The sequence below is a fragment of the Barbus barbus genome (assembly GCF_936440315.1).
Source record: "Barbus barbus genome assembly, chromosome: 29".
Lineage (NCBI taxonomy): Eukaryota > Metazoa > Chordata > Actinopteri > Cypriniformes > Cyprinidae > Barbus > Barbus barbus.
In genome coordinates, this window is record NC_136757.1 from 29044035 (window position 1) to 29061956 (window position 17922).

Sequence of the window (17922 nt, forward strand, 5' to 3'; positions counted from 1 at the left end):
TATTAATTGTTTTTGAACCGTATGATTAAATTTGGATTTGTAGTTTATTGCTATCATGACATCCCTTTAATTGTGACTATAGATTTCTATATGATTCATGAGTTAAATGGTGTAATTCAGATATATCTCTGTGATAATCATTTACAAACATGCCGGACAGAATCATGATATATTACCATGTGATGTGTTTCTGTACCATGGTACAGATGTGACGCAGATTCAGTAGTATCTTGTTTTTGGCTCGTTTCATTCAGTAAACACATGTAAACATGAGTCTGAAGTCACTGAAAACAGAGTTCAAATCTCCTCTAAAACTGACTCTGACTTCCTGTTTGACTTCCTGTCACAGCTGGTGTGTGTGTGATCAGAAGAGGAAGTTTGTGTTGTGTGTGTTTGGTGTTTATTGAGATCAGGAGAGATGATGGAGACGGATGGAGACTCAGACGAGGACAGACGGTAGGATTTCGCTTTCGTGGCTCCATCAGCAGCAGGGCTTTGACTCGCTGCATGAGAAATATGAGATAAACATGATACGAGCCAAGCACAACCGTTTCCTGATCCGTATCGATGCGAAACGCTCTGTTTAACTCCATGCAAAACAGCTTAACTCTGTGTCAAGATGTATGGAAATGCTTTTATTTTGTTTCATTATAACATGCACGTAAACAGATTAACTGTGCAAAGTTGTATAGAAATTATTTCGTACATTATTTTTAATTTAAAGAAATATTATTATTTGATTTCTTTATTTACAAATATTTTTATTTTATTTTATTGTAGCATTATGTCTATTTGATTGTTTGGATTTATTATTTATTAATTATGAATATTTATTGTATTTTTTATATTTACTTTTTTTTGCTTTATTATTATTTCAGAATTTTTTATATTGTTATTTTGTATGATATATTTTTTATTATTTTTTTCCTTGATTCTTTCTATCTATTTATTTGTTCTTATTATTTGTTTAATTCATTATTTATTTCTTATACATTTTTGTTTACTAATGCATACTAATGCACCTAGCAACCACATAACAACACCTTGGCAACTAACAACATCCTCTTATTGGTGCTATTTTAGTATCATTGACATACCATTATAGTTTTTATTAATATGTTGTTTTTGTTGTTTTTTTTTTTTTTTTCATTTTAATTTTATGTAATATTTTTCTCATTTTGTTGTTGTTTATTTGTTATTTTTATAACTTTATTTAACAGTTTTTTTTTTATTAATTTTTATTTCAGTTTTAGTTATTTTATACAGTATAAACTATAAAAATGACAAATGTTGCCTTGGCGATTAGCTTTTATATTGTATGTTTTTTTTTGTAGTTGTTTTTTTCAGTTAAGATTGAAAGATTATTTCAAGTAACAATAGGTGTTTTTTTTATGGTTTTAGTTTCAATTAATTATAATACTATAATAAATAACACCACATCCTTATTTTCTTTTGCCAATAATTAAAAAAAAAAAGTTTCACTTTCTAATCATGTATTACAATGCAGCATCTATTATTATCTGGTTTAATTTCTCTTGTTCACACTGATAGGATCTGTAGCTGAAGCTCTCAGGTTTGAATTAAACAGGGCTTTTAAGTGAACGATGTGACTCTCCAGACGTGAGATTAATGCACGCTCACATGCTGGAGAAGCTGATCTTCTCTCCTCAGGGATGAAGAGTCTCATTTTCTATCCTTTATTAATTAGCTTTTGTTCCTCATGTGATCTGATAAGCTTTAATGACACTCGCTGATGCAACTTCAGCTTGTGTGATCAGGCTTTAGTGTTTGTCACTGGATGCTGATTGGTCCAATAAGAGCTTCATTTGATTGGACGATTCCTCTGGCATTAGCAGATGAGGAAGGTTGTGAGTTTTAGTCTCGATGAACTGTTTTGGGACATTTATTTCTCACCGTCAGAGGCTTGGATGGTCTCTTACAGATTATAAGATGTAAATGATTCAGTTCATATGGATCATTGTCTGGTTCCTGTCATCTTTAGGGTTCCTGCACTTCCTGTAAAGAATCTCACTGGGTCAGGACCGGTCCATCCTGCATTAGCAGGTACTACACCACAGAATCAAATTCAGTGTAAAGAACTTTATCGGCATGACAGAAACTACATTTATTTAGTTTACAGCTTAATTCTCTTCAAAAGTTTATAGAAATGTTTTATTTTATTTTAATATACAAGTAAACTACAGGTAATAATTAAAGTTTTTAACAAAAAGTTAAGTTAATAATTAAGAATTAAAGGGATAGTTCACCTAAAAATGAAAATTGTGTCATTATTTACTCACCCTCAAGTATTTCCAAACCTGTATGAATGTGTTTGTTCTGCTGAACACAAAGGAAGATATTCTGAAGAGTGTGGGAAACAGTTCTGGGGCACGATTGACGTCCATAGTATTTTTTTTTCCTACTGTGGAAGTCAATGGTGCCCCAAAACAGCCTGGATACAATCTTTCCTCAACATATCTTCCTTTGTGTTCAGCAGAACAAACACATTCAAACAGGTTTGGAACTACTTGAGGGTGAGTAAATGATGACACAATTTTCATTTTTGGGTGAACTATCCCTTTAAGAATTAACATACATTTTATTTCGCAAGTAAACAGTTTAACTCTGTACAAAAGTGTATAGAATTTTTTGTTCTATTTTAACAGTAAGCTCTGTATGTATAGGAGTACAGAAATGGTTTTATTTTGTTTTACTTTAACATGCAAGTAAACAGCTTAACTGTGTATAAATATGTAGCAATTATTTTGTTAAACATGTATGAAGTATCAATGAAAGATTTGAACAAAAAGACATTAATTAAGAAACATTTATGCTATTACATTAATGCAATTGACAGATGCTTTTTATCCAAAGCGACTTGCATTGCATTCAAGGTATACAGTTTATCAGCTCATGCATTTCCCGGGAATCGAACCCATGACCTTGGCCTTATAGTGCCATGATCTACAGCTGAAATATATATTTGTGTATTTGTGTCAGGAATGACTGGCATCCTCATGTGTGCTGCCGGGCTCCCCGTGTGTTTGACTCGGGCTCCTAAACCGATTCTGCATCCACCGGCGATCAGCAAGAGCGACCTGAAACCCGTGCCGGGGATCAACAGCATCCGACGCAAGACCAAGAAAAAGCACCTCCGCAAAGGTGAGCATGTGTGTGTTTGTCTAGCAATTGATTCTCTCTTTTTTTGCTGATCTGAGCAGAGCAGACTTTGTGTGAATCGAGTGACAACGGAAAGTGACACGGTTCCTCTTACATTACAGCACCTGGACCGTGTTACCATAGATCTGCTTAACGTCGTGCTTATAGATTTGTTTTTGTGCCTCCCTTCCTGCACAAATCAAGTGGCAGGAATCAATAGTGTATTGAAAGTCCAGACAGCAGGTGTGTGTTCATGCGCTAAAGGTCACCAGAGTAAAGCCGCTTTGAGATATAAACACTGACACTCTGTGTTCTCAAGACTACATTTGTCAGCTAAATTTGACAGATCCTCTCGTTAACGTCATTCAATGTAAAAAGGATTTACAAATAAAGCATTAATGCAAGTGGTGTAGAAAATAAAGAGCTTTAAAATCTGGGATTTGTCTTATGTGGCTTTCCAGTCATATGGAGCCTAATAAACACACCAGCTTCTGTCTGCAATCTTATATTTATTAGGTTTTTAGTAACCAGGGGCATATATTTATATTGCTCTCATTATATTCATTGTATTCTTTTAGTCTATTCTTGCTCAAATTTTTATTTTATTTTAATATATTTAATTTTTATTTATTTTGAGTAAACAGACTAATTCTATGAGGTGTATAGAAATTATTTTATTTTGTATTTTATTTTATTTCCATTCAAGTAAACAGCTTATCTGTTCACAAAGGTGTATAGAAATGTTTTTTGTCAAATTTAATATTTTTGCATATTGTATTGTATTTTTTATTTTTATATATTTTACTTTATTTTATTTTTATTCAAGTAAACTGCTTAACTCTGTACAAAGGTATACAGAAATATTTTTTGTTTTGTATTTTATTTTATTTTTGTATATTAATTCATTTTATTTTTTGTATATTTTATTTTTATTTAAACTTTCAAATAAATGTTCTTTTTGTATATTTAATTTTTTTTTCTTTTTTTTTTACCATTCAAGTGACCAGCTGAACTCTATAAAAATGTGTATATAGAAATGGTTAAATTATTTTTAGCATGCAAGTAAGCCAAGTAGGAATGATTTTAACAAAAAGGCATAAATTAAGAAAGGTTTAAGAAGAGTTCAAATATTAAAATTAAGTGGCACATGAACGCATGACTAAAGCTCACTGTCTGATTCGGATCTAAATCAGCGTTCGTTTTGTCTCGTATTTCAGGTAAAAGCTCAGAGGACGTGGTTCGGCGCTACACAGAGAAGATCAAGACGGCTCCCGATGAGGTGATTGATGATGGTCATGTGGTCAGCCGAGCGTTGTGTTGTTTACTAGCAGAGCTAATGAGTGAGGCAGCAGATGTCTGTCAGTGTTACTCACTGTTGATATCCGTCAGGACTGCACCATCTGCATGGAGCGACTGGCCACCGCGTCCGGATACGAGGGAGTGCTGAGCCACAAAGGCATCAAGCCCGAGCTGGTTGGCAAACTGGGAAAGTGCGGACACATGTACCATCTTCTGTGTCTGGTTGCCATGTACAACAACGGCAATAAGGTCAGAACACAGGCACATGAAGGACATGGTCATATCAGTCTGTTTTATTGTACAATAGGGGGGATTTTCTTCATTTTATTTATAGTAATTAACCAAACCAACCAGTTTCAAGATTTATCACAATTTTATTTTGTTTGCGGCCAGAAAGAAGCATTACAAAAGACTTAATAGAACATTTAATCACATAACAATCTCAAGACTCATGTTATGGTCTGTTTTAAAGATTTTTTTTTCCTCTTAGAAGAAAAATAATAGGATTTTAAACAATCCAATTAAAAAAAAAACTGGGTACAACTTTTGTGTTGCGAGTTAAGTTGACCCACATTGGTTTCCATGCATTTTGTCAAAAATCAACGACACAGAAAACACTGAAGAAAACCTCTACAGGGTTACTATAGTTAAACTAAAACCATAGAAAATATAAAAATACTCTCCCATTATAAAATGTAAATAAAAACACAATGCGATTATTTGCACATCTCATATATCACATATCAAATATATAAACTGAGGACATGTACCATTTTAAGGAAAAAGTTTTGAATTTGATGGCTCTTCTCAAAAAAGTTGGGACGGGGCAACAAAAGGCTAGAAAAGTAAAGCAAAGAAACAGCTGGAGGAACACTTTGCAGCTAATAAGGTTAATTGGCAACAGGTCAGTAACTCGATTGGGTATAAATAGAGTGTCTTAAGCCCAAAGTATACTTTGGTTTTGTACATTTATGCTAGCCTTTCAAGGTATACTCCATTTGATAGCGTGCGCAGACGCAGGTGGTTGACAAATGCGCTCTAGAAAGCTTCATCTTTGTCCAGTGTCTGCTGTATTCATTTTTAGAAGTTATGACAGATACAAAATGTCTTTGTACTCTTTTAAGCTAAAGTTGCTGCAATCTCATAACCCTCTCATGCAAGCGCTTGTCAATGTGAGCGTCTGTTGTTGTTGCTGTCTTTATTTTGTTGTTGTTGTTCTGTCTCTTTACTATAATTTTCTACTGTGAATCAGCACCCCGGGCCTGTGCGTCTACTAATTGTGGAATGATTTCTTAATAATGTCCCTCAACGTAAAATTGTGAAGACTGAATATCTCTTCATCTACACTACATAATAATGATGCAAAGTCCGATTCAATTCGGCAAACCGGTTCTTTTGGACATTTTGGTTCAATGAACCGGTTCAGAAAAATGGTTCATTGGTTCCTTAAAGGGATAGCTCACCCAAAAATAAACATTCTGTCATTAATTACTCTCCCTTATATCATTCCAAACCTGTAAGACCTTCATCTTCGGAACACAAATTAAGATGTTTTTGATGGAATCCAAAAGCTTTCTGACTAGGGATGGGCATTTAAAAAAAAATATTGTATTCAAATATTTGGGCTCATAAAACAACAGATATTCAAATATTTGTTTATATGAGGTTTAACGAGAAAGACGTTATTTTTAATAATCAAGTTTTTGTCATGATTTCTGAACAAGCTTATAATTAGGCATTTTAAACAAGTGTTCTACAACGTTATATCTTAAGGTTTTCTTATGATTGAAAAGGTATTTTTCTATATATACAGTATATATATATATTAGGGGTGTAACGGTTCACAAAATTCACGGTTTGGTTCGATACGACACATTAGTGTCACGGTTTGGTACGTTTTCAATACGGGGGGCAGGGCAATTGTTAACGTCGCAATGTTGGAAATATTTCTGTTTTAAACCATGAAGGCGAGCCAGTGTATATCACACAAGCACGCGTTTGCACATGTGCAAACTTTGCACAAGATTTATGCCGGTGAACGGCTTAATCTCAGTCAATTCACCATAAGCAGAAAGTGAAAGTAAAAACGGAATAATGACGGAGCTTTCGGCATCTGACGCCGCATATTCTCTCAGAGACGACGAGAGATGAATCTACTTCAACATGCTGATAACGGTATAGTCTATAACTGTTTTCATTTATTTCTTTTATATTTCTTTTGTGGCCTGCACATAGTGGGAAAAAAAATAATCAAAATTGAGAAGAAACATATTTTGTGTTAAACAGGTTGTTTTTGTAAGTCGGTGCTTGAAATAAAAGCTTTTTATTTCATTGATTTTTATTGATGACTGCAGTGTTAATATTTTAATTATATTGTAGTAGCCGTAGCCTATAGCCTAATAGACCTGTTTTAAAAGACCTTTTTAAAAAACATTTTAATTGAGGAGTAAATAGCCTAATCTTATCCTCGCAGCACGTCAGTTATGCCGTAGCATTATTATTGCGGGGCAAATTAATTGTACTTTTAATTTAATAATAAAAGTAACTTCATATTAATAATAGGCCTAATAAAAATAAGAATGTAGCAGGCCTACATTAATTGGAAATGCCAAATCCTCTTAATATTGCCAATAATTTATGTTTTTGACAATATCTCTGGCTATCGTCGTATTCCGATGCCCCCCAGCAAGGGGAGGTCGCGGGGCAGATGAAACAAGGGTGACAATGATCCCAAACACAGCCAAGGAAACTCTCGATTGGTTTTAGAGAAAGAAAATAAAGCTGCTAGAATGGCCAGCCAATCACCTGACTTGAATCCAATAGAAAATAAGAACTAAAGATTAGAGTTCATAGAAGAGACCCACAGAAACTTCGAGATTTGAAGACTCTGTGGAAAAATGGGCCAATATTTCTAGTTGTGAGCAAACTCAGTCTACCCAATCATTGATTTTGTTTACCTTGACAAATCCATTTCTAATTGCTGATATAATACATCGAATTCCTCTTCAAGCCGGCTAGAACCTGCCCCAACTTTTCTCCTGAAACACTGCACCCCTGTTATTTCTGCCCCAATCTCACACCCAGGGCTGGACTGGGACAAAAAAATGGGCCATGGTATTTTTTAGTTTAGGCGGCCCACCACACACACACACGCACACACGCATACACACACACACACACACACACACACACACACACATATATATGATATACACATTACTGTTCAAAAACGTTTGACTGGTGCATTGTAAAAAAAAAAAAAGATAAAAAAAAAAAAAGTTGGGCCAACTTTTGGGAAGTCTATATATATATATAGACGGGTTTGAGTCTATATATATATATATAGACTCAAACCCGCAACCTTTGGATTACATGTCCGACTCTCTAACCACTAGCCCACGACTTCCCAAAGGTCATATACTGTTATTTTTATATATATATATGAACTTTGGGAAGTTGTGGCCTAGTGGTTAGAGAGTCGGACATGTAATCTAAAGATTGTGGGTTCGAGTCTCAGGTCCGGCAGGAATTGTAGGTGGGGGGAGTGAATGTCCAGCGCTCTCTCCACCCTCAATACCACGACTGAGGTGTCCTTGAACAAGGCACCGAACCCCCAACTGCTCCCCGGGCGCTGCAGCATAAATGGCTGCCCACTGCTCCGGGTGTGTGTTCACGGTGTGTGTGTGTTCACTGCTGTGTGTGTGCACTTTGGATGGGTTAAATGCAGAGCACGAATTCCAAGTATGGGTCACCATACTTGGCTGTATGTCACGTCATTTTCACTTTTACTTTCATGGCACGTGCACACATTAGGATAGGTTAGATGCCTGCAACTGCTCTCCTCTCCTCCTCCTGCCTGGCTCTTTGGGCCGCATCACTCACTGCAGAGCAAGCCTGCTCTTTATAAAGCTGCTGTGAAAACGTGGGAAAAGCCGCCGAGAAAGAAGTTGGGGTGAAGCGATCTTTATATAGGCGGAGCATAATACTTCATCGCTCCTTCTATAGCGCATTGTGATCGGGTAGTTTACGCTGCCAATACAGGAGACCAACCAATGGGCCACTGGCTGCTCGTAGTCCCTGTGTGGTGGTCCATTGCAAAAAAGAAAAAAGAATGGAAAAGACTGTTGCCTCTCAGCTGCAGTCATTTCTAGCCCACAACAATCTCTTTGATATTTTTCAGTCTGGTTTTCGCTCACAGCACAGTACGGAAACTGCTCTAGTAAAGGTCGTCTATTATATATTTAATCTATTCTATTTAATCTTCACTAGTTGCCTGTATCTATTCGTGTGCAATACAAAATTCTTCTGCTCACCTTTAATGCACTCAAAGGTTTTGCTCCTTCCTATCTTTTCGACCTACTCTCTTCTTATATTCCTTCTTGCTCACTCCGGTCTTCTAGTTCAGAACTTCTTTGTGTGCCTAGGTTCCGCCTATCTTCAATGGGCGGCAGATCCTTTTTTGTCATGGCACCCAAACTTTGGAATGCGCTTCCCCTGACACTCAGAACAGTCACCTCTTACAGTGAATTTAAATCAAAGCTTAAAACATACTTGTTTAATCAACACTATCACTAAATTGCATTGTGTATTTGGCCCATTTGTTTTCTATTTCTATGTCCTTACTACATTTTCTGTGTTAAATGCAACTGCATTATTTTGTTACTGTATCGGGCAAATGTCCACTGTAATTGTTTCTTTGTAATGAGTATTTGTTGTATTGGTGTACCTTGTAGAGCGTCCTTGAGCCTGGGAAAGGCGCTATATAAATTAAACATATTATTATTATTATTATTATCAATTTCTGAACTTATTTGTTTCTTGGCAAACTTCAACAGTTGTTTGAACTGGCTCATTTGGTTCTTTTTGAGTTGAATGTGCTACTTCAGCTGTGTCTGTTTGATTTAGTTTGATTTGTAATCTGGCTTGACCGGTTACTTCCTGAGAACCGGATCAAAAGAACGACTTGTTAAAAGAATCAGACATTATAGTACACAAAAAGATTCTGAGAATCTGGAGAAATCTCTGTGCATTTAGAACAAGGGTGAAAATCAACACGGGATACTCGTGATTTTTGGCCTCAGAAACAGCTCTAGAAATCATTGTTTGTGAACAGTTTGCCGTGCAATTTTGCCATTTGCAGTTTTGCTTGGGCCATGAAATGTATTTCTCACACTTATTGGTAACACTTTTTTAACATTAATGTATTAACTAGCATGAACAAACAATGAACAATGCATTTATTACACTATATATTCATCTTTGTTAATGTTAGTTAATGAAAATACAGTTGTTCATTGTTTATTCATGTTAGTTCACAGTGCATTAACTAATGTTAACAAACACGACTTGTGATTTTAATAATGCATTAGTAAATGCTGAAATTAAGATTAATAAATGCTATAGAAGTATTGTTCATTCTTAGTTAATGTTTACTAATGTTAACTAATGAACCTGCTTATTTTCAGTGCTGCAACAATCTAGTAATTTAGATGAAAAAAACAACAACCAAAAACAGCCTTTGTCGTACTTTTTGATAAAAAAAAGCAGTGAATTCTCTATGATTCAGAAGATGAGGCTTCAATTTCGAGTAAACGTCAAGTTTTAAATTTCATAAGTTTTCATGTATTTAGACTAAAGGCTATTTAATATTTTATGTGTCGAAACTTTGCATGCATATTCATGACCCTAAATGAGAAATATGCAGCAAATTTCAAGAAGAAATAAATAGTCTGTGTTTCAGTCAGTTTGAATGTTGAACGTAAGTCAAGTTGACCTCAACACATTTACATTTATTCATTTGGCAGATGCTTTTATCCAGAGTGACTTTCAATTTTTGAAAGTGCCAATTTTTTTTTTTTATTAATTCTTGCATTTGGAATTGAACCCATGACGTTTGACCTTGAAAGCACCATGGTGTTATGTTTGAGCTACAGAAAAAAAAATCACTCTATTATAAATTAATCATGGGTGTCAAATATACCTGTGAATAGACTTCAATAATGATGTTGGTAACTGAAAATGTTTGATTTTGTGTGAAGCTGCATCCACACAGTGTGTCAGTACTGCATATTTGCTCATCTTTAATGAAATGCATCAAAGCATGAAACATAAACACAAATATTGGTGCTATTGTACTGCATGTCTCTGATGCACGTCTCTGAATGAGTTTCCTCGTGTGTTGTTGTTGTGTTTAATGTGGCTGATGTTGTTCTCAGGACGGCAGTCTTCAGTGTCCCACCTGTAAGGCCATCTACGGGGAGAAAACCGGCACACAGCCTCCTGGGAAGATGGAGTACCACGTGATTCCTCATTCTCTTCCTGGATACCCCGACACCAAGACTATACGGATCGTCTATGACATTCCCGCTGGGATACAGGTATATTCAATTCAACTGATTATTCCAAATGAATATAAGTATAATAATAAAAAATCAATTTGTAACATTTCTTCAGAGATTATTAGAAATGCATTTCTAAATAATAAGTAAATATAAACTTTCTGTTATGCCTTGAAGTTTTAATATTTGTAAGATAACGTATAAGTTATTCTTATTAGTTATTATTATTAATATTTTTAATGCTGATATTTATGCAGTAGTAGCCTGTGACATAGGAATTATTTTTTAAATATAATTTTATTTAAATTCAATTAAATAGTTTAACTCTGTACAAAGGTTTTTATTAATTTTATTTAAAATATTTTTTATTTAATTTTATTTTAAAGTAAACAGCATAACTCTGTACAGAAATGAATAGATTTTTACATGCAAGTAAATACTTTAACTCCTGTACTAACTGTACAAAGGTGTATAAGAAATGGTTTTATTTTTTTATTTAATATTTTTTAATTTCATTTTCATTGTGTGTGTTTGCAAATACAGCTAGGAGGCGTTGTAAACAACAGGCTAAAAAGAAAAAAACAATGCAATAGTTACTTGATTATTATTTTTCATTGTTAAAAATGTGTCTATAATATATACTAAATGTTGTTGTTGAATATTACTATCATTATTTACACAGATGTTAATGAGGGATACAAAAGGTCGGTTGTAGGAAGAGGTGTGTGAACTGGAGCGTTTGTTCTTCGCTTCAGACGGCCCAGTTTTCAGACAGAAAGGCTTTGCACCCATATTTAATATGTCAAGCTGTTGCTGCAGAATGACCCGTGGGCTTGTGGCTTCTGGTCACTGTGTTTTACCGTACGTGAGACAGGAAGTGGCTGCGTGGGAATTTCCTGCTCAATGGGGGCAGTGGGGAAGCTCATTCTGGGTCATTATCTCTCATGTACTTGCACACTAGTTTTGCATGATCGGCCACCCACTCATTTTCTGGGCTCCAACATCATAAGATTAACTTTATAAAAAATATATCCCATCACTAACACCTTCACCATGGCAAGAAATATTGTTCTATGTTCTATAGTTATTTGGAGTTTTAATAATGTCATTGTAATTTTGTAATTTTGTGAGTAGTTGGGCAACAAAAATAAACAAATATTTATTTATATTGAGAATACTAAAATCTAAATATTATATAAGTATTAGTTCTGTCAAACGATTAATCGCATCCAAAATAAAAGCTGTTGTTTACATATTATATGTATGTGTACTGTGTTTATTTATTATGTATATATAAATACACACACATACAGAATATATTTTGAAAATATTTACACGTGTGTGTGTGTGTGTGTGTGTATATATATACACACACATGTATATATTTATATTATTATATTATATATTATACATAAATATATTTAATATATAAACATAACATATTTTTCTTAAATATATACATGCATGTGTTTGTATTTATATATAAATAATAAATATAGACAGTACACACTCATATATTATGTAAATAAATCGTTTGACAGCACTAAGTATTAATATTTTATGTACGTATTTTTAATTTATATATACAATTATTATATACATTTATATTTATATATATTGTATAAGATTAGAATATTAATTTTAGCAGATTTTAGAGATACCTTTTAGTATTTTATTGATATAGAAATACAGTTCAATGTTATTGTAGTATAATTTAGATACAAATTTTAATAGTTTTTAATATTTTGATTATAGTTTTTATTTTTGTAATTTGTTTTTAGTAATGTAATTGTAATTTAGTGAGTAGTTAGTGACATACAAATATTAATAATTTTTGTATATAATAATAGTGATAATATTAAAATCTAAATATTAGTATATACATTATATAAATATAAATCTTTTATTTATATTTTATATACAATTATTAGATATATTTAAGTTTAGAATATAAATTTTAATACATTTTTGTATTTATGGATATAGAAATATAGTTAAATCTTATTTTAGAATCATTGAGATAATGTACTTTTTTTGTAATATTTTGAAAGTTTTCTTTTTTCAGTTTTCATTTTAGTTAGTCATGAAATATGTCTATAGTTTTTATTATTTTTATATTTCAGTTTAAGTTATTTCACTACATCAAGTTAAACTAAATGAAAATCTGAAAAATTAAACTAGCTGAAATAAAGTTGAAAGTTTTTCATATTTTATTTTAGTTCAGTTATTTGTGACCCTGGGGGTGTATTACAGAAAGTTTCTTAACTTAGGTCTTAACTTAAGATATGAAATGTTAAATCAGGATTTTTCACAAATTCGTATTACAGAAGCAAATCTTAACTTGATTTGGGATTCTTATCCTATCTTACAAAATAGTATCTTATCTCTAGTTAGGAAATCTTAAATGGCATAATCAATCTACTCTCAGGTCTCTTATCAAGCAACCAACACTGCCCGAGCTGCTGCTGCTGAGGGAAACAAAAGCTACTTCACTTTGAAAATCACCTTTTGAAAAAAAAACCACAAGGCATTATTCACTTGCACTACAGCCAGTGATGCTCCGTGATGCTTTTGCTGGTCTCTATAATGCTGCTTGCAGTTCCTGTGCTAACTCTAATATGTTGTGTGGCAGTCTGTAATTACTTATAAGTGTTTTGTCATCAAAATATAACACATCTTCAGGGTCCTCCAAGAGTCTTTCTACCATTAAACATCTTCGTTTTTCATTTTCAACTATTAATAAAAGTAATACCATTGTCGGACAGCACAGTTGTGTTTTTTTCCATTAGCTTTCAAATAATTTTGAAGTTAGGACAGCTGTGGGGTTGTCCTAAAGTTGAGACAGTTTTTAGGGTTTTTTGTCAAGTTAGGAGGTTTCTGTAATACCCCTTTCCTATCTGTATAAGATAAGATAACGCACTTATGCTGTTCTGTAATAGCTTTTGTCCTAAATGTGGTCCTAACTGAAATTACCATGGTTACCAAACAGATAAGATAAGATTTTAAAGTTAGGATGTTTCTGTAATACGCCCCCTGGACCACAAAACCAGTCATAAGTGTCAATTTTTCAAAATTGAGATTTCTACATCTTCTGAGAGCTGAATAAATAATCTTTCCATTGATGTATGGTTTGTTATGATAGGACAATATTTGGCTGAGATACAACTATTAGAAAATCTGGAATCTGAGGGTGCAAAAAAATCTAAATATTGAGAAAATCCTCTTTAAAGTTGTTCAAATGAAGCTCTTAGCAATGCATATTACTAATCAAAAATTATGTTTTGATATATTTATGGTAGGAAATTTACAAAATATCATGATATTTACTTAACATCCTAATGATTTTTGGCATAAAAGAAAAATTTATAATTTTGACCCATACAATGTATTTTTGGCTATTGCTACAAATATACCCCAGCGACTTAAGACTGCTTTTGTGCTCCAGGGTCACATTTTAAGTAACAAAAATGTTTTTATTATTTTAGTTTTAGTTAACTATAATAACCATATTAAGAAAGGATTCTTGCACAAAAACAGTTGCAGTTTAACTTTACATGATAATTTTCCACTGTCTTTCTGACAGTGACAATTAAAAGTCCTGTTTTTTGTTATTGTACTTTTTGGACTTCTACATGTGAATGATCTACTGATAGCTATAATGACGCTAATAAATATGAGGTTTTGAATGCTTAGATATGTCACATATTGCATCAAACTAATTCAAAGGAGCAAGAAAATCCTTTTTCCCATGATATCTGCTCATTAATATTCCCAGCGCTGGCTGTGTGTGTGTGTGTGTGTGTGTGTGTGTGTGTGTGTTATGAGATGAGAGGGATTGAGTCTAAAGCTTCATTCACTGCAGTAATGCTGTTCTGTTCGTCTGGCTTTGATCTGCGTGTGTGAAGCTGTGATGTTATCAGCGGGACGGATCTCGTGTTCACGACTCTGAATAACAGCAGGCCTCAGGCCATCGTTAGCGTTTCCTCTCCGCTGTGTGCTAATTGAGCGAGCGGTGTGTGAAGTGTGACCGTGTGTGTTTTGTGTGTGTTTTGTCCAGACCACAGAGCACCCCAGTCCTGGCAAAAAGTTCAGCGCACGTGGATTTCCTCGACACTGCTACTTACCGGACAACGAGAAAGGCCGGAAGGTGAGAATCGAGATCTGATGTAAATCATGTATTTTTTATTTATTTAATTGTTTAATTTAATAAATTATTTAAATACCAATAAATACAAATGTTCATTATTTGTACAGGTTAAGGTGTTCATCTAGTGTTGATATATCACACTGAAATTTTTATTTATTGTTTATTTATTTAATTCCAACATCATAGTGAGTTGCCAACCTCAACAGCATCGTAAAGCATTACATGCGTATTTTCAGCACAAAAAATCTAAATGTTGGAAGGATTAAATTAAATATTGAATATACCAGGGTTATTATAGAAAACTAAAACTATATATAAAAAATTGTTATTCAAAATAAAATAAATGTTAACTGAAGTAACTTTTTTTTCCCATCTATTACAGTATGCCGGCAAAGCAACATTTCTCATTTTCATTCATTTTAACATGATGTACCAAAAAACTAAAACAAAATTAGAAGTTAATTTTAGACATGATATTATAGACCTATTTAAAATAATAATAATAATAATAATAATATAAAAATGCTAAATCTTTAATTAAAATGAAAACAAAAATGAAATATGGTATATATATAATACAAAAATTTAAATAGAGAATAAACATAATATATAACAAAATATATTTAAAAAAATATTGAAATATTACAACAAAAATGAAATCACAAATACAAAATGAAATATGAAATATAATAAAAAATCAAATCAAAACAAATAAATAAATATATGAATATAAATACATTTGTCAGTCCTCTGTCGTGTGTGTCATGTGTTCCCGCCTCATGCTTCCATATTTGGTTTGTTTCCTGTCCTTGTTAAGTGTGATTCAGTTAATTCTTGTCCAGCTGTGTTTTAGTTATTGTCTGTAATTAGCTTGTGTATTTTACTTCTGTCTGTTCAGTTAGATGTCGTCTGGTCTACTCGTTACTCCCTGGTGTTCCTGTCTGTGTCTACATTGCCTTGTCTTGCCCTGCCTTGTTTTGAATTATTAAAGACTGTTCTTTTGAATTACATCCTCGTCTCGTGTTCCTCGTTCCTCCCCGTTGTGTACACCGGGACATATACATGTATATATATATATTGGCACCCTTGGTAAATATGATCAAAGGTGGCTGTGAAAATTAATCTGTATTGTTAATCCTTTTGATCTTTTATTTTTTAAAAATCACAAAAATCTAACCTTTCATTGGATAATAAGAATTTAAATGGGGGGGAAATATTATTGTGAAATAAATGCTTTTCACAAATACACATTGGACACAATTATTGGCACCCCTAGAAGTTCTTATGAGTAAAATATCTCGGAAGTATATTCCCATTCATATTCACAATTTTGAGCGCTTCAGGGTGATTATGAACATTAAATTATCCAGCCATGGCTTCCTGTTTCACAGAAAAATAGGAGGGAAAACAAAGCCCAAATTCCCTAAATCATCCATCACAATGAGAAAAACCAAAGAATATATTTCTGATGTGCAGCAAAAGATAATCGAGTTTCACAAATTAGTGAAGTGGCTTTAAGTAAAGAGCTAGAGCAGTGAAAATTCCCATTTTTGAAACCCACGGTTTTGTAATTTTTCCCGCAACTTCATTTTCAAAATAGCCCAATTGTGTGGAAAACCATGACCCTGGCAACAGTGGTTCGCTGTAAGTTACCCTCATCACACAATGATAGATTATCTTCCGCACTGCGATGACGGGAAGAAGTTGGGGTCAAACCTTATCAAACTATTAATTTGCGTTAAAAAAAAATATTAACGCGTTAAATGTTTGAGATTAATCGCATGCGTTAACGCATTAACGTTGACAGCTCTAATATATATATATATATATATATATATATATATATATATATATATATATACAGTGGTGTGAAAAAGTGTTGGCCCCCTTCCTGATTTTTTTTTTTTTGCATGTTTGTCACACTTTAATGTTTCAGATCATCAAACAAATTTAAATATTAATCAAAGATAACACAAGTAAACACAACATGCAGTTTTTAAATGAAGGGTTTTTTTTATGAAGGGAAAACAAAATCCAAACCCACATGGCCCTGTGTGAAAAAGTGTTTGCCCCAAATTACCCCAAGGGCGCAGCGATGACTCATCCAAGAGGTCACAAAAGACCCCACAACAACATCTAAAGAACTGCAGGCCTCACTTGCCTCAGTTAAGGTCAGTGTTCATGACTCCACCATAAGAAAGAGACGGGGCAAAAATGCCCTGCATGGCAGAGTTCCAAGACGAAAACCGCTGCTGAGCAAAAAGAACATAAAGGCTCATCTCAGTTTTGCCAGAAAACATCTTGATGATCCCCAAGACTTTTGGGAAAATACTCGAACTGACGAGACAAAAGTTGAACTTTTTGTAAGGTGTGTGTCCCATTACATCTGGCGTAAAAGTAACGCAGCATTTCAGAAAAAGAACATCATTCCAACAGTAAAATATGGTGGTGGTAGTGTGATGGTCTGGGGCTGTTTTGCTGCTTCAGGACCTGAAGACTTGCTGTGATAAATGGAACCATGAATTCAGCTGTCTACCAAAAAATCCTGAAAGACGATGTCCAGCCATCTGTTCGTGATCTCAAGCTGAAGCGAACTTGGGTTCTGCAGCAGGACAATGATCCAAAACACACCAGCAAATCCACCTCTGAATGGCTGAAGAAAAACAAAATGAAGACTTTGGAGTGGCCTAGTCAAAGTCCTGACCTGAATCCTATTGAGATGCTGTGGCATGACCTTAAAAAGGCGGTTCATGCTCAAAAACCCTCCAATGTGTCTGAATTACAACAATTCTGCCAAGATGAGTGGCCAAAACTCCTCCACAGCGCTGTAACAGACTCATTGCAAGTTATTACAAATGCTTGATTGCAGTTGTTGCTGCTAAGGGTGGCCCAACCAGTTATTAGATTTAGGAGGCAAGCACTTTTTCAAACAGGGCCATGTGGGTTTGAATGAAAACCTTCATTCAAAAACTGCATGTT

General features: G+C 33.9%; 1 protein-coding gene across 3 annotated transcripts in view; it reads left to right on the top strand.

Annotated features, from left to right (window-relative positions):
* The window catches only part of LOC306848868 (E3 ubiquitin-protein ligase DTX1-like), a 42726-nt gene that overhangs the window by 20912 nt on the left and 3892 nt on the right, over positions 1-17922 (top strand). For 2 of the 3 annotated variants that reach the window (XM_079383633.1, XM_079383634.1), the window contains exons 4-9: positions 2003-2064; positions 3001-3162; positions 4377-4438; positions 4549-4707; positions 10674-10835; positions 14854-14943. In XM_079383633.1, coding sequence (XP_079239759.1) covers positions 2003-2064; positions 3001-3162; positions 4377-4438; positions 4549-4707; positions 10674-10835; positions 14854-14943 — 697 coding nt within the window. Of the gene's footprint in view, positions 1-2002; positions 2065-3000; positions 3163-4376; positions 4439-4548; positions 4708-10673; positions 10836-11478; positions 12055-14853; positions 14944-17922 lie in introns of those variants that run through there. The other variant, XM_079383635.1, reaches the window with a different exon arrangement.